This window comes from Oryctolagus cuniculus, chromosome 5 (assembly GCF_051225735.1).
Source record: "Oryctolagus cuniculus isolate XC-2025 breed Fujian yellow rabbit chromosome 5, ASM5122573v1, whole genome shotgun sequence".
NCBI classification, from domain to species: domain Eukaryota; kingdom Metazoa; phylum Chordata; class Mammalia; order Lagomorpha; family Leporidae; genus Oryctolagus; species Oryctolagus cuniculus.
This window is the reverse complement of record NC_142871.1, coordinates 9,261,761-9,282,236: the sequence shown is the minus strand read 5'-3', so window position 1 is coordinate 9,282,236 and position 20,476 is coordinate 9,261,761. Positions and strand designations below refer to the sequence as shown.

The window sequence follows — 20,476 nt, the reverse complement described above, 5'->3', positions numbered from 1 at the left end:
TCGGATTGGCGCAGCGCACCAGCTGTGGCAGCCATTTTGGGGGTGAACCAACAGAACGAAGACCTTTCTCTCTGTCTCTCTCTCTAACTCTGCCTGTCTAATAAAAAAAAAAGTTTTCTGGGGCTTGAGTATGGTGCAGTGGGTTAAAGCCCTGGCCTGCAGTGCCGGCATCCTATATGGATGTCAATTCTAGTCCCGGCTCCTCCTCTTCCGATCCAGCTCTCTGCTGTGGCCTGGGAAAGCAGTAGAAGATGGCCCAAGTCCTTGGGCCCCTGCACCCGTGTGGGAGACCTGGAAGAAGCTCCTGGCTCCTGGCTTCAGATTGGCACAGCTCCGGCCATTATGGCCATCTGGGGAGTGAACCATTGGATGGAAGACCTCTCTCTCTGTCTCTCCCTCTCTCTGTAACTCTTTCAAATAAATAAAATAATTTTTAAAAAAGAAGAAGTTTTCCATGCAAATATATACCACAGGATGCAGCCATTGCCCTCTGACAGTGTCTGTGCATCCACAGGAGCATTGTTCTTAGGTATTTTACGCACCAGAAACATTTAGGGGGCACGCGTGGTGGCATGACGGGCAGAGCATCTGCTTGGGTCGTCTGCATCCCATTTTGGAGTACTTGGTTTGAGTCCTGACCACTCTGCTTTTGATCCAGCTTCCTGCTAATGCACCTGGGAGATAGTGCATCATGGCCCAAGTACTTGGGTTCCTGCTACCCATGTGGGAAGCTCCTGGCTTTGGCCTGGCCCAGCTCTGGCTGTTGGGAGCATTTGCTGAGTGAACCAATAGATGGAAGATTTCTCTCTCTCTCTCTCTCTCTCTCTCTCTCTCTCTCTCTATCACTCTGCCTTTTAAGTAAATAAATACATCAAAAATTTTTTTGAGAAGCAGTCTATGCAGCTTGTATACCTGTTATTTCAGGAAAAGCCATGTGCTGTTTTTTTTTTTTTTTTAAGATTTTATTTATTTATTTGAGAGAGAGAGTTACAGACAGTGAGAGAGAGAGAGACAGATAGGTCTTGCAATAGCGGGAGCTGCACCGATCTGAAGCCAGGAGACAGGTTCTTCTTTCTTGTCTCCCACGCGGCTGCAGGGGCCCAACCACTTGGGCCATCTTCTACTGCTTTCCCAGGCCACAGCAGAGAGCTGGATTGGAGGAGGAGCAGCTGGTAGTCGAACCGGCGCCCATATGGGATGCTGGTGCTGCAGGTGGAAGATTAACCTATTACACCATGATGCCAGCCCCGCTGTTATTGTTTTTAGTATATATTGTGCCACTTTATGTCCCCTACTTGTTTCTGGAAGACTGGTTTAATTGGGTGAACAGATAAGTCTTAGTTGTTGAGATCCTTATACTTTGCAACCTGCATAGAGTGTGTCTGCATAGCTAATGTTTTCTTGGACCCATGTGCTGGAGAGAGAGCTCCCATAGATAGGACCGTGGAGTGTGCCCATGTTCCCATGGAAATCGTATGCATTGCACGTGGTCAGTTGTGTTGGTGTGTACTGGGAAGTCACACACACAGCAGAGTGGATACTCTGTGTGTGTTTTCTGTTTTTCTACATATTTACAATCTCTAGAGAAAGACTTGGTAAATAAGACCATATCTGGGCCAGTGCCATGGCTCACTAGGCTAATCTTCCGCCTGCGGCACCGGCACACCGGGTTCTAGTCCCGGTCGGGGCACCGAATTCTGTTCCAGCTGCCCCTCTTCCAGGCCAGCTCTCTGCTGTGGCCCAGGAGTGCAGTGGAGGATGGCCCAAGTGCTTGGGCCCTGCACCTGCAAGGGAGACCAGGAGAGGCACCTGGCTCCTGGCTTCAGATCAGCGTGGTGTGCCGGCCGCAGCACGTTGGCCACAGCGGCCATTGGGGGGGTGAACCAACGGAAAAAGGAAGACCTTTCTGTCTCTAAAGACCATATCTGTAGAATGCATGAGTCCTTCTTGGCATTTGAAAAAAAAAAAAAAAATCAGTAAATGACCACCGTAGCTATAACGTGTTTTCCCCTTCTCTTCTCTGTTACACATTAGGACCCAAAGTGATCCAGACTTCTGCAGCTAATTTTTCACTAAATAATAGCAAAAAGGTAAGTAGGACTGGGTGTGCGCGGTGGCTGGCGGGGCGTCACGGATGCCGGTCACGGAGCGGGTCCTGGTGCCGGGGTGTGAGGGCGGCTGCGTGTCCCCTTGCGTCTTGCTTCTCAGACACACACAGTTCTGCCGCCTCCGTTCCCCGCCGGCTTCCTGGGCCCTTGTTTGCTGAAGCTGCCTTTTCCTCTGTGATCAACACCTGAGTCCTTAGGCGGCCCCTCGGTCCCCGAGCCCTCGGTGGGGAGCAGAGGCGGCCCCTCGGGCCCCGAGCCCGTTAGCAGGCGTCCCCTGTGCCTGGCCTCGTCTCACTGAGTTTGCCCAGGTGAACACGTGAGCTCTGTCCCTTTTCTAATGGTACCTTCTTTGCAGCGATTCTGGGGGTTCCCTCGCATTTCCAGAAGGAAAGTGCGCCGGAGCTCGGGCTCAGCGTGACTGTGTGTGTTAAGGAATCTGTGTGTTGTCTGTTCTCAGCAAAAAGCTCCCTGGCATTGCCTGACTTGTGTTCTCCTCTGCGCAGCTAAAGCCCATTCAGTTACGTTCAAATCCACTGTCAACGTATAATCAGCAGCTGTGGCTGACGTGTGTGGTTGAATTGAATCAGTCAAAAGGTACGGGGCCTGGGGAGGGTATTTCACCCAGCGACTGTGACGCCCAGAGCCCACATCAGTGTCTGGTTTGGGTGCTGCTTCTGGTCCCATCCAGCTTCCAGCTGTGAGCACCGAGGGGATGGCACAGGAGGGGATGGCTCAAGTGGTCGGGTCCCTGCCACCATGTGGGAGGCCTAGATCGAGGGCCTGGCCTGGCCCCGGCCCTAAGGGGTATTTGAGGGGTGAACCGGTGGGTGGAACCTTTCTCTGTCTCAAAAAAAAGGATCCTGAGGTTTCAGGTTTCAGTGTGGTTTTCTTCATACAAAACATTGTATTTGGAGGTTGAAAGGACTTTACAACATCTGGACCAGTGCTCAGAGAGAGATGTTTGTTGTTACAACAGCAGTGACTCGGAAGCTCCTGGGATGGCGCCCGGCGGGAACCGCCAAGTCACCGTGCAGTCTCTGCTGCGCACGTGCTGGCCCCCACGCCGGTGGCACGGGGCGGGGGGTGGGGGGGCAGGTGCTGAAGCTCCAGCTTTTCTCAGTGGGGTCCCGGGGGACAGAGCAGGGATTCCGCACCCCAGAGACCCGGGGGCCGAGTGTCTGGCGACAGCTTGAAGGGGGAAGGGGCTGCTGCTGGCATCTCAGGCCTGGACCCCAGGCACGCCCCTGAACAGCCCACCCTGCCCAGGCCAGGCCCCAGCAGGGCTTGTCCAGGGTGTCCGCTGTGCGAGGCCAAGGAGCCCCAGCCAGGCAGTCCCTGCAGTGTCGCGGACTCGCTTCTGGGCGCCTGCAGTGTGCTAGTCGTACGTCGTCCTGGCGAGAACTGGGCAGGTGCTCACCCCAGTTCTTTTCTCAGGTTTGCGATTCCGGTGAAGTTGAGGAAGAATTTGGAAATCGCGCCCTGTGGGCATAGTCACTGAAGTGCCAGCACTCAGGCTGCAGAGTCACTGCTCCCTGTTCGTAACATGGAAAGCAAAAGTAAAATCTGTGTCACCATGTATTTGTACGGCTGGCAGTGGTCTTTGATGAACAGACACACAAAAAAGCTAATTACGGTCACGTCTAGCATTTAATGCCAGCCCCATTTTTTTTTGCTCTCTGGTTTTTTTATAAGAAGAATATAAGCTGAAAAATAGCAAATTATATAATCAGGAAAAATGAGGAATGTATTTCTGTTTTGGTTAATGACAATTTTAGGTGGGGAAGGAAAACTATGATTGTATTAGCGATGAGACACTTAAGCCTTTTATGCAGTAGACCCAGCGGGCCCCTGAGTGACAGGCTGGAGCAATGTTCTGGGCCCCTGAGGTGGGGGTGGTCCCAGGACTGCCGGGCTCTCTGAGTGACAGCCGGGCAGCCCCTTGGGAAGCGTGACGCCGAGCCCCTGTTTTGTAGAGACCTCCATTCAGACGAGCTTCCCCTTGACGGTGAAGGTGGACGGTGTCGCTCAGGACGGAACCATGCTGTACATTCACAACAAGGTCCACAACCGGACCAGGACGCTCACGTGCGCAGGGGTGAGTGTGGCGGCGGCTGCGCACCACCGCACGCCTGGAACATTCAGCTCAGCCGTCCCTTCCCTTCGAAGTTCTTAGCCACTCGCACGTGCACATACACGTGTGCACACGCGTGTGCACTCAATCCCGCCGCATCCCCTGCACACGCACCATGGCTGTGGTCATCATCCTGGTGGCTCACTGCACCAGTGGGCCGTGTCTCCCGGAGGAGGGCCTGCCGCACGCTGTGGTCACTCGGGGTTCCAGCCGTGCGCTGAGTGCCCGTCCTTGCCGGGGTCAGGATGCCCAGGCCTCGGGGGCTCAGCGGCAGCGTGGCTTGGGGACAGGAGACTGACGGCCACTGCCGACGCCGGCAGCACCAGGCTCTTCAGAGCGCGAAGGCCCACGGCGGGTCCCTGCCGGCCCAGAGGCCTTGTCGGGGGACTCCCCAGGTGACTGGCAGCGGGGGCACTGGGGGAGCATCGGAAACGGCAGTGCGCTTGCCGAGGGCACTGGAAGAGGGCTGTGGGAGCCAGGTGTCCTGAGAGCCCCTCTCATAGAAGGAGCGGAGGCTGGGGGCGGTTGGAGCTGTGCCTGCCATCCCCGCACAGGAGACAGTGGAGGGCCAGAGTCCCGCTGTCCCGGGGCTCCTGCGTGCCGGCCTGTCTGTCCTGGAAAGAAGGAAGTCGCCACGCGGGGAGGACCCCTGGATGGCGGCAGCCACCGCCGCCGGTCCCTGTGCTGACAGTTAGCACGTCAGCTCCGGCGGGCGGCCCCTGACCTCAGCAGCCTCTGGCGCACCCATCGCGGTGAGCTGGTGTCTGAGGAAGGCAGCGCGAGCGGCTGGCCCTCCCGCTGCCTCCCCGTCTTGTTCACGAGGGGCCTGAGCAAGCTTCTGGGGTGTGTTTCCCCATCTGCAAAGTGGAGGTGCAGTCCTCCCCCAGTCTCGGCAAAGCGGCAGGGTCAAGGTGAATGATATGTGTGGCCGTGCACAGCGCTGGCGGAGCCTTGGGCCCCCGGGGCTGTGTGCAGGAGGTGCGCCATCCACGGGCCACACTTCAGCAGAGCCGGGGCCTGACGGCAGCCGGGCAGCCAGGCAGTGGGCGGCCCCCTGCTGCTGGGAGAGCCGGGCTTCCTGGCGCACAGGGCCTTTGGGTGTGAAACAGGGACAGCTGGTGACCACACCCAGAGCCTTGGTTTCAGGAAGACCCAGGCCGCCGAAGGGGCCGGCTTGGCTGCACCATTGCTCCCGGGACCTGGCTGCCGTGCTGTGCCCCTAGAGAACGGCCCTTTGGTGCGTGTCCATGGGGAGCCCACCTCAGTTCACACTGAGACCCCCGGGAACATCTCTGTTCTGTCTGCTCCAGGCTCTCCCTAGCCCTGCAGAAGCACTGCCCTGGCCTAAACAGGGTGGGCTCTATCATGTACATTAAAAATATGTTACCTCGAAAATGTTAAAAAGAGGAAAAGGAGGAGAGAAAGGAGAGGGAGGGAGGAAGGGGAAGTGTTATATCCCTAGAGCTGTACAGATGAACCTCGTTAACTCTGCTCTCTCTCTGGTAAAGAGGTTACAGGGGACTTAGCACCGTCTAGATGGCCGTGCTGTGATGTGGAGAGAGACGAGTGTCTTTTGCCTTGGTGGCAAGGTTGTCCACGCTGGCAGCCGAGAAGGCGGCGGCACTGGAGGGCAGCAGGTCTGCGGCTTGGGCTGGGGGCCGTGGACCTCGGGTGGCTTCCCGGCAGCTCTTGCAGTGGAAGGATGTAGTCTTTTGCTGATGAGAGCAGACCAAGTGTCCCACCTGCACCTGTCAGAAGTGCGTCTCTGCCCTGTTCCTGGTGTTTGACCTGCCCCTTCCTGGGCATGCCATGCCCCTGCTGCCCCATCCCAGAGGAAGGGGAGTCGGCACTCACGTGCCCAGAGCCAGCCAGGTGGGCAGGAAGCCGGGGCTCAGATGGGATAAAATGTGGAAGGTGATGTACACTTCTAACACGGGAGAGTCAGGAGGGGGGCAGGTGGCCGCCTGGAGAGCGCGTGTCCTCGAGTGTGGCGGGCATCGGGGCAGGTGCAGCATTGCCCTGTGGCCTGCTTCCATCAGACTGCTGCACACTTGGCTCTGCTCTGCGCCCTCCACAGGTAGCAGCCTGTGCTACCCAGGCCTTCTCTCCACCAGGTGCCCTCAGCTTGTAAAGCCCTCTTATTTACAACCGGATCTGTTTTCTGACCCGACCTCAGATCTTGGAAGTGTGGAAAGCCTTTGTTTGCTGTAGGGCGGCTGCCCTGTTGAGAGCCACCGTGACAACAGGTGCACCTGGAAAGCCGCAGAGCTGCCCGTTAGTTCTGGGCACTGGCTGCGCTGCCTGGTGGCATGGGGGGGGGGGCGCATCCACCCAGGTGACAGAGCCACGTCCCAGGTGTGCTGGCCCACGTGGCATGGCCGGGCAGAGCTCTGAAGGGGACGTCGCTGGCTCTGGATGCCTGGCCAGTGAGTTGCATGCACATTTGTACCCCAAAGTGAGGGCTGCGTCCTCACCGCCACCCCTGCAGGGGCTGACCAAGCAGAGCAGACCTGGTTCTGAGTCCCCAGGAGGAGAGGTGTGCACGGCGGGCAGTGAAGCGTGCACGTGGCTGTTGCTTGATGAGGTGGGGGTGGCACAGGCTCCCAGGGGAGAGAGGGAACGTGTGTCCTGATCGTGGCAGGATCCTGATCCTGCAGGAGGATGGGGCGGGCAGGCTGGAGGCTTAGCGTACGTGGCCCGCTGGGCACTGTAGTTTTACAGAAATTCCAGGTTTGGGTCTTTTGCATTGTTACCCTTTTAATGCAGGTGACATTTTCAGTCATCCAAATCGGAAACATTCTAATTACTTTAAGCCATAGTATGTTTCCTAAAATGTCCCCGTGGTTCTTTCTTTTTTTTTTTTTTTTTTTTCCCCGGGACGGTTGTGGCCGGGCTCCGAGTCTGGGCTTGCGTGGAGTTCCTGGTAATGCGCGGTTCTGCCGGCCTGGTGCCGCGAGTGCGCCCGTCGTGCAGCAGGGGTGGGGGGTCCGCCTTGCCTGCCTCGACACAGGCCCTCCTTGTGCCTTTGCAGAAATGCGCGGAGATGATCGTGGCTCACCTCGGCTACCTGAACTACACGCAGTACACCGTGACCGTGGGCTTTGAGCACCTCAAGCTGCCCGTAAAGGAGATGCACTTCACGGTGAGTGCGCATGGCCCCGCGGCTGCATATGCATCACAGCAGTGAAAGAACGTAACGTTGGAGAGCGGAGACACGTAAGAGAGCCACAATGTCTCACTTAAACGTGGAACCCCCAGGAGCCTAAGGGAACAGCACAGAAGTGGAGAAGCCTTGGTGTTCTGAGCCGTGTTCCAGCTGCAGGGTCACGAAGGGTTCTGAGGCACCCCCACCGTCGGGGGCACAGGGCCGCCGCCCAGCCTGGGGAGGGTCCTCAGACACTGTCAGGGCTGCGGGGGGGGGGGGGGGGGAGGGGGATAGGGGGCGCTGCTTTGATCGTGGGGCTGCCTTTCCTCCTGCCTTTGTCCCTTCCGCTCGTTCAGGGTCAGGATAGCCAGCCCGGCGACCGGGATCTGACGGGGACTGGGTTCGAGTCCTGGCTGCGGCCCCCAGGCTGACTCGGCTGCACCTGTTCCCTTACGTGTGGAGTAGCTGTTCTCAGTGGGGAATGTTAAGTGAAGTGCTAGTGGCACCTTTAGAAACGCCGTCCTCACCGGGTAACGCGCCCTTCCCAAGGCGGGGCTCGGAGCCTTTGAGTGCCTTCGTGGGGATGTGCCGGCTCAGCCCAGCCTGTTGTCCCCCGCTTACTCCCTGTCTGCCTCTCCCCACAGCCCTGGCGGGCCCTCCCTCTGGGCATTTCAGATGAGTGGAATCGTGCACATGTGGTCTCCACCATTTTCCAGTGTTAAAAAAATACTTATGTTCATTTATTTATTTGAAAGACAGAGACAGAGATGTTTCCTCTGCTGGTTCACTCCCCCTATCCCTGAGGCAGCCAGTGCTGGGCCAGTTTGAAGCCAGGGTCCCAGAACTCAGTCCAGGTCTCCCATGGGGGTGGCAGGGGCCCAGGGGCCTGCTGCCTCCCAGGGTGACATTCGCTAGCCACTGGATTGGAAGCATCGAGGCTAGGACTGGAGCAGGCAATTTGGATGGGGTGTGGGTGTCCCCAGGGGTGTCTTACCCACTATACCAGACACCTGTCCCGCTGAGTGTGGTCTCAGCTCAATGACGTCGACGTTCCGAGGGCTGCTGTGGGTATCCGTGCTTCATCCTGGTATTTTCTGAGTAACGCTGCATTATGGGAAAGGCTGCCTGTACTCATCCATTCATCACCGGACAGATTTGGGTCATTTCTGCTTTTTTAGCTATTGTGAACCTGCTTTGTATTTGGGGTTTTTGTGATGGATTTTTTTTTTTTTTTTTGGTAAAGATACAGTGATTGTTTTATTCGAAAGGCAGAGTGACAGGGAGAGACAGAGAGAAGGGGAGGGGAGAGAGAGAGATCTTCCATCCACTGGTTCATTCCCCAAATGTCTGCAGTGGCCAAGGCTGGACCAGGCCCCAGCCAGGAGCCAGGAACTCCATCTCGGTCTCCCGTGTGGGTGGCAGGGCCCCAAGCGCGTGGGCCACCATCTGCTGCCTCACTAGGCACATCCGCAGGAAGCCAGACACTCGAGTTTGGGATGCCAGTGTCACAGGTGGCTACTTAACCCTCTGTGCCACAGCGATGGCCCCTGTGTGTGGGCTGCCAGTGCCCATACTGGGAGGGGACGGAGGGGCTGGGCTGTGCATCCTTCTCACTGGCTCTGAGCCTCTGAGCCTCTTCCCAGGCACGCTGTGCCGCTGGGGGAGCAGGCACTGCCCCCGGGGCTCGCTGAGTGGGGCCCTGTGAGGCTAATGTGACTTGGTGTTCGCGGGCCGGGGGGGGGGCTACCCAAGTGCGCCACCTTCTTGGTCTCCCGGTGTTTGCAGGTGGCCCTTGGTGTCCCTGCCTTCACGGTGAGCAGGGGTTGCAGCTTCTTCCCCTCTGGCTCCCGCCGCCCTTCCTGCAGCCGTTGGGGCCCTCTGGCCGAGGGGCCTGCCGCCGTGGGGGGAGGAGCGCGTGCGCTGGGCTGTGCTGCAGCAGCGCGTCACGGGTGGGACCCGCAGGCTTCCCAGGCTGCCGCTGAAGTGGGTCTCTTTGCTCCTCTGCGGCTGTGCGGCGGTCATGCCCGACAGTCCTGAGGTGGTGCTCTCGCGCTTCTCGTCGGCTTTGGCTTCCTGCCCCAGCCTCTGCAGGCGTCTCAGTGTGCACCTGGCTTCTGTCTGGTTCCTTGGAGCTTTGTCCTCAGACGGCCTGACCCCCACGTCCGATTCAGCTGTGCCCCGCGTTCCTGGGAGAGGCAGAGCCCAGACCGGGCAGAGGCAGGCGTGCGGAGCGTAGGCACGGGCTCGGCTCTGTCAGGGCCGTCTGGAAGAGGCGCGTGGTTCCCACACAGGGCCTGTCCCTTCCTCCTGCGCGCTCAGAGCAGCGTCCCTCAGCCCCGTGGTCGCAGCACCTGTCCCCCGGGCCTGTGCCGCCCTGCCCCGTGGCTGCAGCCGCCACTGTTTGGTTCCTCTTCGATTTTGGTTCCTTCCTGCATCCTTGTATCTGTTTCCTCTTAAACTTGCTCCTAAAGAATTTGGTACGTGTTTTGGCTAAGCCAGGTGCGCATCAGTCCGCCATTGTGCGCAGAAGACGGCGACGGGATCTTGCTGTTGGGCGCAGAGAGGAAGTGATTTTAGAAGGAAGCGGCCATCGCCTTGGGTGACACCAGAGCCGGAGCTACATTTCTGGTGGCAGCCCGCAGCCCGGGGGTTTGTCACCGGTGCCACCTGAGATGTTTCTGCATTTTTCTATATTCCTAGGGCCCAGCAGAACCCGGCAGCTGGTAAGCCCGCAATAAATGTGCATCGATTACATCAAAGAACAGCACTGTAGCGCTTCACAAATGAGAATTCGGGTGCTGGGCTGGTGGTGTAGGGCAGTGGGCTAAGCATCGCATGGAGGAGAGCAGGTCTGAGACCTGGCTACTCTGCTCTTGCCCCAGCTCCTTGCCACCGTGTTTGGAAAGCAGCGGAAGATGGCCCAGGTACTTGGGACCCTGTCACCCATGTGGGAGGTCAGCATGGGGTTCCTGGTTCCTGGCTGTGGCTCGGCCTGGACCTGGCTGTCGTGGCCACACAGGGAGTGAACTGGTGAATGGAAGAGATCGTTCGTTCTCTCTCTCTCTCTCTCTCTCTCTCTCTCTCTCTCTCTCTCTCTCTCCCCTTCAAATAAATAATAAGTCTAAAACAAGAAGACCCACTCTAGAGTGGGCAGGGTTGACCACCTACCCCTACACAGAACGTAAACCACTTTATTAGGAAGAAGGAAGAAAAGAAAGAAATGTGGGTAATCAACAGACTTAGAAAATGATGTTTATTTTTACCGTAAACCAAAGAATTAGAGTACAAGAAGAAATACCTTTTTTAAATAAATTGATCAAATTGCAGCTATTTTAAACAAGACAACAGATAGCATCCTGGGCTGGTGAAACCCAAGGGCACGCATTTTCTCGTCCACAGTTGTGGGGGTGTGCACTGATGTAACTTTAGGGGGCTTGGCAATGCCTCTGCTTGCATTTGCATTTTGACCTAGTAATGCTACTGCTGGGGACTTAGTCTAAGGAAATAATTAGAAACGCACACAGAGAATTATGTTCGCTCCTGTCCTCCCAGCGGGAAGTTGGGAGCACTCTGCAGTTAAGCAGTAGAGGTCTGGCTAGATTAAAATAATAAACTAGTCACAAATAGGATACGTAGCACAAACTGCGTGTTGATAAAAAAAAAAAAAGAAAGTGCATGAATTAGAAGTGTTTAGGATGAAAGACTAGTAGACGGCTACCCTGCGGTGGGATTGATGTTCAAGTTCTTTGTTTTCCTGTTTCCAGGGAGAGCTTTTGTTATCTTTACTATGAGGAGAGCAAGTCCCAGAGGACTGATACAAGGGGCGGGGGGCTGAAGGGGCCGAGGGGCAGGCCCGCCTTTGCTAGCTCAGGGGCTGGAGGGCGCAGCCCCACCTTCAGTGTCACAGGCAACCCTGCTGGACGTGGTGACTATGGCCCAAGACCCAGGAGACCCCCACGCAAAGTGTCTTTGTATCTTTTGAAGATGGAATCCATTCCGGTGTGACCTGCCATCGAAGCCTCCAGCAGAATTCCTTTTCTTTCAGGCTTTTAACCTAATTTTAAGAGCATGTTTAGATTCACACAAAATGGGGAGGAGGGTGGAGCCTCCCGTTGACCCTGGTCCCCACGAGAGCGGAGCGCGGGCCGCAGCTGGAGAGCCGGCACCCACGGCCGTCGCCCGGCTGCGCACCTCACGCTCACGTGCCGGTCACTCTTGTGCTGCGCATCCTGTGGGCTTGGGCCAACGCCATGACACACGGCCACCACTGCAGTGTGGTTCCAAGGATTGTCACCGTCCGGGACCCCTGCTGCTGCTGGCAGCTCTCCCCGCAGCCCGGCAGCCACTGGTCTTTCTGCTGTCCCGGTAGCCTTGCCTGTTCCAGAAGGCCATCGGCTCGGAACCAGAGAGGGTGCAGGCCTCTCACCCGCCTTTCGCCCCGGTACCTGCACGTCAAGTTCCTCGGTGCCTGGCCGCGGCTGGCAGCTCATCACTCCGCTGTCCCCACGCTCCCGCCACCCGCTGTCGGACAGCTGGGTTGGTCCCAGGCTCTGGCAGTGACTTGTGAACAAGGCTGCCTTCAACATCCACGGGCAGGCTCCCGTGTGGACGCCAGCTTATGAGTCTTTCAGTTAAATACCAGCAAGCAGGGCCGGCGCCATGGCTCAATAGGCTAATCCTCCACCTTGCGGCGCCGGCACACCGGGTTCTAGACCCGGTCGGGGCGCCGGATTCTGTCCCGGTTGCCCCTCTTCCAGGCCAGCTCTCTGCTGTGGCCAGGGAGTGCAGTGGAGGATGGCCCAGGTGCTTGGGCCCTGCACCCCATGGGAGACCAGGAAAAGCACCTGGATCCTGGCTCCTGCCATCGGATCAGCGCGGTGCGCCGGCTGCAGCGGCGGCCATTGGAGGGTGAACCAACGGCAAAGGAAGACCTTTCTCTCTCTGTCTCTCTCTCTCACTGTCCACTCTGCCTGTCAAAAAAAAAAAAAAAAAAAAAAAAAAAAAAAAAAACCAGCAAGCACACCCAGAATTGTGTCGGGCTGTTGGTTGTAATTCTTTTATTAGGAAATGAGCGCCATAGCACTCGTCACATTTCTCTCTTGGCATTGGCTGCCAGGGATTTCAGAAAGAAGTTTTTGCCAAGTTGTAGTAATTCCTAACATCCAAATATAGGTCTCTGGTGTGCTATCTACCGTCTGTCTTTGCTGCTTTGCCTTTAGGAGTTGTTTCTGTTATATCTCACTATCTATGAAATCTGTTTTCTTTACATTAATACATTTTAAAAATGTAAGAAAAGTTGTTTCTATCTTATCTGGCTTTTTGTTTTAAGTTCCCTGAACTCCTTTTGGAAGCAGACAAGGTATAGTGAGTCCGCACGTGTCCCAGGTCTCTTGGATGTGTACGCACGGCTACCGCGGGGCTACAGTGGGACAGAAAGCGCGGTGGTGGTGGGGTCTGGCCCGCACACCCTGCCGGTGAGGGCACACACGTCTCAGCATGCCCAGCGGTGCTGTGTTGGCAGCCCCACGCAGGCAGCAGTGTGTGCAGAGTGGGCGGCTCAGGTCTCCCACAAGCCCAGTGCAGAGAGCCGTGAGCTGTGTGATCTCATTTGTATAAATTACCACAATAGGCAAACGCGCGTGTGCCCGTGAATCAGGACCGGTGCCGTCACTCTTGGGTAGGCTGGTGACTCTAGGGGGCATGAGGGGCGGGACTCCTGGGCACTGGTGGGGGTGTCTGTGGCCCAGGTGTGTGCGGCTTGTCGGCGTGTCGCGCTGTGCGTACAGGACGCAGGTGTCGTTTCCTGTGCGTGTTCTCTCCGTGAGGAAAACTCGGGCACCTCAGAAACTGGAGCTCGCCAGGGTGCCGCTCGTGCGCCATGCATGTCCCGAGACGGCGCTTCCCCGGCGGACTCCCAGCGACTGTCCGGACGGCACTGGCTTCTGAGCGCCGCCCGTCATCTCAGCGCTCCCTGGGGCATCTCTGGCTTCCGATGCGCTGGCCCAGCCTGGAGCCCTGGCCCTTACGTGAGAGGCTGCTCGCCCTGGACTCCGCCGTTTGTCTCGCCCGCCGGTTCTTCCAGGGAAGATGTCCCTGATGGCGTCCCTGACCTCCAGAGAGACGGAGCTGCCACCACAGCTGCCCCCGGTGTCTCCTGGCTGGCGCTGGCGTTGATGCCATGTCGCCCTAGTTTGACAGGCAGCCTTCTCCCTTCCTTTCGTCCTCAGAAACCGCATCAGGGATGTCTGGCGCGCTGCTTTCTGCTTCCGTGTGTAACTTTGGAGTAGTGGTGATGGCCCGTCTGTGCTGCAGTGACACAGGGTCTGGGAAGCACGCAGGAATGGGGGCTGGGCGCCCACCACCCAGGTGCTGGCAGGTGTGGGTCTGGTGCGGGCCAGCAGTGACAGCAGCCGCGCTCCGCTGCAGGCTGTGTGGCTTCAGGGAGCCACGTGACAGGTCGGTCCCTCCCCCCTGCTCCCCTCAGCCCAGCTTCTCTGTAGTGTCTCTCCTCTGGTACCCCTGGCTGAGGACAAGGCCCCAGGCCGGGCATCTGCTCAGCGCTGCTGGGGTCTGAAGCTGCTTCCTGCTGCCTGCCTGCCCCCGCGTGCTCCCGCGTGCTCCCCTCGCGTGCTCTGTGGCTCCTGGATTGTTTCCTCTGAGTTCGCTTACTCACGTCTGCCCAGGACTGACATCCCTAGGCACGTGTATGTAGGAGCAGGTGCACGGCTGGGCCTGGGCCAGACCACAGCCTGCGGATCGTAACGGAGGAGTGGCCTAGAGCTGGAGTGGCGCTTGTCGCGAGGGTGACTTCACGGTCTTTGAAGGACAGCGATGGCTTTGTGACACCCAGGGACGCACATGGGGTGGCAGCGCCTCTGACTTCAAAGGCAGCGACCGAAATCTCAGCGGATTCTGGCATTCTTGCTCTATTACCTTTTACGTACTTTACAATTTCAATTTCAAAAATATATTTTGGGATTAAAAATGAACAGAAAAACTAAACCCCAATCCTAATTCCAGTGGATCTGGAGGTATCTGTTTTCCGGGACTGTCCTGGCTCTGACTCACTAGACCCCGCGTGGCTGGGGGGCTGGTGTCTGGTGGGGGCGGGACCGTCCATGCACCTGTTGGTGCGGCTCCACGGGGAACAGCCCCCCAGCCTGGCCTGGCCTCAGCGACATGTGGGCAGCTCCTATCAGTGGCTGCTTACCTGGAAGTGGGTTCTTGACTCAGGCAGGACCGGGCCCTGTACAGCAGGAGGCAGTGCCACTGCACCGACTGTGATAAAGGCGGGGGTGGGGGGGGTGGGGGGCGGGCTCCGCGCCAGGTGTGGTGGGCAGGACCTGTTCTAGCATTAATTTTCTTTTCCTCTTCCACTCCCCCCCCCTTAACTCATATTTTAGAATTAAGTACACGTGTTGGTCTCAGCTGTGTTTTTAAATAAAGCATTGTTGCCTAGTTTGTTTTTAGCATGAGTCAGCCCTTTGCTGTTGCTCTGCTTCTTTAAGAGTTCCATCCCTTGAAGCTTAAAAAAATATTTATTCCCACTACTATAAGCAGTTTCTGTTTTTCTCCCTCTTGGTAGCGATTTCTTTTTCTTGATTATGCCTTAACATCTGCATTTTTCTCTTTTTCTTTTTTTAAGATTTATTTATTTGAAAGAGTTACATGGAAAGAGGAGAGAGAGAGAGAGAGAGAGGTCTTCCATCTGCTCGTTCACTCCCCAATTGGTCACAATGGCCAGAGCTGCGCCGATCCGGAGCCAGGAGCCAGGAGCTTCTTCCAGGTCTCCCACGCTGGTGCAGGGGCCCAAGGACTTGGCCCATCTTCCACTGCCTTCCCAGGCCATAGCAGAGAGCTGGATCGGAAGAGGAGCAGCCAGGACTAGAACCGGCGCCCCTATGGGGTGCCAGCGCTTCAGGCCAGGGCATTAACCCGCTGCGCTACAGTGCCGGCCAGGCATCTGCATTTTTCAAACAAGATGTGCGCTGTGCTTTTTCCTGTTTTCATGTTAGGTTCACGTCCACACCCGCCGCGTGCCCACACTCACCGCCGCAGTCACTCTGCTAATGATCTGCTGGCGTGAGGCTCGGTCCTGCCGTGAGCACGGATGTGCTGTGGTTCGGAATTGTGGTAGCAGCTGTTCCCTGAGCTTCTGCCATGCATAACTTTCGGCACAAGTGCTCTGCTGCACGGGCCGTGATGGTCCCGGGAAGTGGTCACAGTGTCCCCAGCTGTGGGGGCGACGTCCGGCCTGGCCTGGGGTCAAGTACCGTGCCCAGCTGGAAGTGGAAGGGCTGGCGTCTGAACCCAGCCTCTGACTTCAGAACGCAGCGCCTCCCTCTGTGGTCTCCGCTTTCCCGGCGTCCTCAGTGGCTGGTTGCTGATTTGTGCCGGGCAGCTGTACTGATGTGTACTGAACGCACAGTGAAGTGCCCTTATTTAAATGCGGCAATGGATCCTTGCGGGACACCCCCCCAGCCAGTTACTGAGCACACCCCCGCCCCAGCCGCTGCCCGGCCCCCTCCCGCAGCCTGTCTCCCAGGCAACCTCCGTGCTGCTTCCCTGATGGGCTTGGGTAGAACAGCGTGAGCTCACTCTGCACGTCTGAATTCTGTCCTACCACGGGGTCCCCGCGAGGTGCTTGGTGGTAGTGGTGGGTGTCAGGGGGCCCTTCCATGTTCCCACGTCACTGTGCGTTCACTGTTGGGGAACTGTTTCCAGTCCAGACAGCTTCTGTGCTGACTTCGCATCCCGCAGCCCCCCCACCTCCTTATGCAACCAGCCGTCTTCATCAGGCTTCTTGGGGTGCCCCTCAGTGCAGCGCAGTGATGGGGTTCAGTGAGTGGCCTTCCAGCGCACTGTTCTGGGGTTTGGTTGTGGGTGGGGAGGAGCTGCTGCCTCCTTCCCTGCCGTCAGCAGGTGGCGCCTGCAGCCTCCACTCCGTGTGTCAGGTGTCTGCTTGGCCCCAGTGAGTGTGGGGACGGACAGCTGAACTACAGCTCACTGTCCCGGTTTCGGGTTCACATCTGCATGTCTGACTTACACTGTCTTGAGAAACATCCTACTCATTCTTTTGTGTCACTTGACAAATATGTTTCTGTGGCAGGCATTAGGCTCAGCGGGGAAGACACTGGTTGGGGTGCCTTGGTCCCACGGCACCATCCCCAGGTCTGGAAGCCAGTGCTGGCTTCTGACTCCAGCCTTCTGCTGGCGTGAATCGTGGGAGGCAGCAGTGATGGTTTGAGTACTTGGGTTCCTGTACCCCCCCACTCCCCATGGGAGATGTGGATTGAGCTCCTGGCTGCCGGCTGCCGGTCTGACCCAGCCCAACCATTGCAGGCATTTGGAGAGTGGACTGGTGGCTGGGAGTGCGTGCTCTGTGGCTGTCTCTGCCTCTCAAAAAAAATTTTTTTTTAAATCTGTTCCTTTTAATAGTCATTGTGGCTGGCCGGCGCCGCGGCTCAGTAGGCTAATCCTTCGCCTTGCAGCGCCGGCACCCCAGGTTCTAGTCCCGGTCGGGGTGCCGGATTCTGTCCCGGTTGCCCCTTTTCCAGGCCAGCTCTCTGCTGTGGCCAGGGAGTGCAGTGGAGGATGGCCCAAGTGCTTGGGCCCTGCACCCCATGGGAGACCAGGATAAGTACCTGGCTCCTGCCATCGGATCAGCGCAGTGCGCTGGCCGTAGCGGCCATTGGAGGGTGAACCAACAGCAAAGGAAGACCTTTCTCTCTCTCTCTCTCACTGTCCACTCTGCCTGTCAAAAAAAAGGAAAAAAAAAAGAAAAAAGTCATCATGGCTTTTCCTAGTAGACAAATTGACACGGTTGATTGTTGGTTGACTGAGAGGCAGGGAGAGAGACAGAATTCCCATCTGCTGATTCATTTCCTAAATGTCCACAGTGGCCAGGCGGGGTGAGGCTGAAGCGGGGAGCCAGCATCATCATCCCGGGCTCCCGAAGGTGGGGTGGAGGAAGCCAATCGCTCGAGCCGTCAGTGCGGCACCTGAGGGTCTGCACAGCAGGAAGCTGGGGCAGGAGGCAGAGCCAGGACTGCTGTGTGGACGTGGGCGCCTTCACCACTGGGCCGCGTGCCGCCTTTTTTGATCGGCTTAAAATCTAGATTAAAGTCTAGATTAAAATTTAAGCTCTGGCCGGTGCCATGGCTCAATAGGCTAATCCTCCACCTGCAGCGCCAGCACACCAGGTTCTAGTCCCGGTCGGGGCGCCGGATTCTGTCCTGGTTTGATCGGCTTAAAATCCAGCTGTTCTTAATTGCAATTACAGGATAGTTCTCTGCCACGATCATCATTAATACAACTCTTGAAAGTGTTTTCAGCTCTTGGTAGTCAGGACTTTTTGGTACCTGAGTCTTTGAGAGTAAAATGTGCGGAGTGTCAAACATGTGGGAAAGATAAGGAAGTCATTTGAATAGACCTCCGGGCGTGTCTGGCAGTGGCCACCGTGTGCAGTCTGCTCGTTTCCTGGGGTGCGTTTGCTTTCACGTCATTCTGTCTGCTTCCCGTTTCAGTGGAAGACTTACGACCCCGCATTCTCCCAGTTGGAGATCTGGTTCCGATTTGTCTTCGTGGTGCTCACCTTCATCGTCACGGTGAGTGCCATCCGCGCACGGACAAAGCCAGTGTCGGCGGCTCTGTCATCCGAGCGCGGACACTGATCTCCGAGAGGCTTCCCCCGGGGGCCAGGCTTCTGTGACCGAGGGCCCCGTGTGTCCACGCCGTGCCGAGCACAGAGAGGAGTGGCACTGAGTGAGTGCGGTGCGTTCGTCCTTACAGATCAGTCAGGTTTCCGTGTTGAGCGATGGCAAAGGCCACTCTCCCTGCGGGGGCGAGATTCTCCATTTGACCTGCCCTGGCCGCGGGTTCTTTCCTTTGGATTTTTGGGCAGTTATTCTGGGCCTTTCCATCTTTGGGCTTTGCAGAAAGAGGCCAAAGAGAAGCGGTTCGGGAACGTGCGCCTGTGGCTCTTCTGGGATCCGAGGGCCAGGTGCACAGCAGGCCATCGCCCACCTTGAGGGCAGCGCCTGCCCCCGAACCCAGGGGCGCTCAGGGCCTGTCTGTGAAGATGGGAGGGGCCGCGTGCTCCATTGAGTGACTGTGCCCTCTGCAGGGTGGCCATCCCTCCCACCAGCCGGTCACCCCAGTGCTGACAAGGAGGGGTGGCGTTTAGGCGATGCGTGGCTGCATCAGTGCAGTGGTGACCCCTCCAGCGGACACCCGGGAACATCTGGGGCTTTGCAGACTCGCCATCCAGAGAGGGACGCAGGCATGTGGTGGGCCCGTGGAGGGCAGGACGCGGGCACTGGATCCAGCAGGGAGCCCAGTCCTTGGTCCCCCCTGGCGAACGTCCTAAGTGTAGAAGCCTTGCGGCATGGCCATCAGAGACCCCTGCTGTCCCTGGAGGCCCTGGTGCCTGGTTTCCTGGGGCCCACAGAGCACATTCCTAAGGAGAGCCGGGCCTGAGCCTCATCCGGCGGCTGGGACTGGCAGTGGTGGCCCCCGGGGCGGGAGGTGCAGGCTGCCTAGAAATCACCGGCTTAGGTTCAATTGCAGACGGAGAGGAAGGGACAGGACACAAAGCAAGCAACCCCCAGGCAGGCCTGCAGCCACTCGTGTCGTGTATGTGGGCCGGCGCTCCCTCTTCAGGGGCGTGCTCTGACAGGGGCCGTGGGCCTGCTCCTCTCGGGTTTCCTCGGGGACCTGATGCCGTGGGTGACAGCTGTGCTGCAGGAGCTCGGGGCCCTCCTTGGAATCCACAGACGGGGCTCTGGGCCAGGGGCTCTCTCTGAGCTGGGCTGCCGGGGTGGGGTGGGGGGGGGAGGACAGGTGCTTCCTCTCCAGGGGTTTTTGGCCGTCCTCTCCCATGCTGCCCCGCGGGTGGCCTGTAACCTCTGCCGCCGGCCCCCACAGCAGTTAGCTACCGTGTCTCGGGCACGGCCGGGCCTCTGGGTCTGCAGCAGCCGCGCAGCACAGAGGGTTGTGTGGGAGACTCGGCTGTGCCACGGCGGTCACGGGCCTGGCTCGGCTTGCAGTGCCTGTTTGCACACTCGCTGCGCAAGTTTTCCATGCGGGACTGGGGCATCGAGCAGAAGTGGATGTCCGTCCTCCTGCCCCTGCTGCTGCTGTACAACGGTAGGTGCTGCTTCTGTCCCGGGGTGGCTCCGTCCCAGAGTCGCCAGGGCGTGGGCGTCCCGGGAGGAACCCCGCTCCCCAGGCCGTGGCAGATGCCTGGGTCTTTAACAAATGGCGCTGCTTCCGCAGTCAACACTTGGACGTGCTGCAGACACAGCAGTCCTGGCACAGGGCTGTCTGCCCTGTCTGCCTCTCCTGCCTCTGCGTGCTGTGCGGGACTCCTAGGCAGGGGAGGGGCCTGCGTGGGGGCACTTGGGTGCCGGGTGCCCGCGAGCCCTGGTGTCAAGTCTCCCGCTCGCTGCAGATCCGTTCTTCCCGCTGTCCTTCCTGGTGAACAGCTGGCTCCCGGGCATGCTGGACGACCTCTTCCAGTCCGTGTTCCTGTGCGCCTTGCTGCTCTTCTGGCTCTGCGTGTACCACGGGATCCGGGTGCAGGTGAGCGCGGTGCCGCCCCCGCTCTGCTGGGGGTGCACGGGATCCGGGTGCAGGTGAGCGCGGTGCCGTCCCCACTCTGCTGGGGGTGCACGGGATCCGGGTGCAGGTGAGCGCGGTGCCGTCCCCGCTCTGCTGGGGGTGCACGGGATCCGGGTGCAGGTGAGCGCGGTGCCGTCCCCCACTCTGCTGGGGGTGCACGGGATCCGGGTGCAGGTGAGCGCGGTGCCGCCCCCGCTCTGCTGGGGGTGCACGGGATCCGGGTGCAGGTGAGCCGCGGTGCCGCCCCCGCTCTGCTGGGGGTGCACGGGATCCGGGTGCAGGTGAGCCGCGGTGCCGCCCCCGCTCTGCTGGGGGTGCACGGGATCCGGGTGCAGGTGAGCGCGGTGCCGCCCCCGCTCTGCTGGGGGTGCACGGGATCCGGGTGCAGGTGAGCCGCGGTGCCGCCCCCGCTCTGCTGGGGGTGCACGGGATCCGGGTGCAGGTGAGCGCGGTGCCGCCCCCGCTCTGCTG

The 20,476-nt window shown here is 58.5% G+C and overlaps 1 protein-coding gene across 2 annotated transcripts in view; it reads left to right on the top strand.

Annotated features, from left to right (window-relative positions):
• The window catches only part of TMEM181 (transmembrane protein 181), a 59,961-nt gene that overhangs the window by 28,983 nt on the left and 10,502 nt on the right, over nt 1–20,476 (top strand). For both annotated transcript variants that reach the window (XM_051855208.3, XM_051855209.3), the window contains exons 3-9: nt 2,035–2,090; nt 2,612–2,702; nt 4,082–4,203; nt 7,271–7,381; nt 17,911–17,991; nt 19,432–19,531; nt 19,836–19,966. In XM_051855208.3, the coding sequence (XP_051711168.1) occupies nt 2,035–2,090; nt 2,612–2,702; nt 4,082–4,203; nt 7,271–7,381; nt 17,911–17,991; nt 19,432–19,531; nt 19,836–19,966 (692 nt within the window). The remainder of the gene's footprint in view (nt 1–2,034; nt 2,091–2,611; nt 2,703–4,081; nt 4,204–7,270; nt 7,382–17,910; nt 17,992–19,431; nt 19,532–19,835; nt 19,967–20,476) is intronic.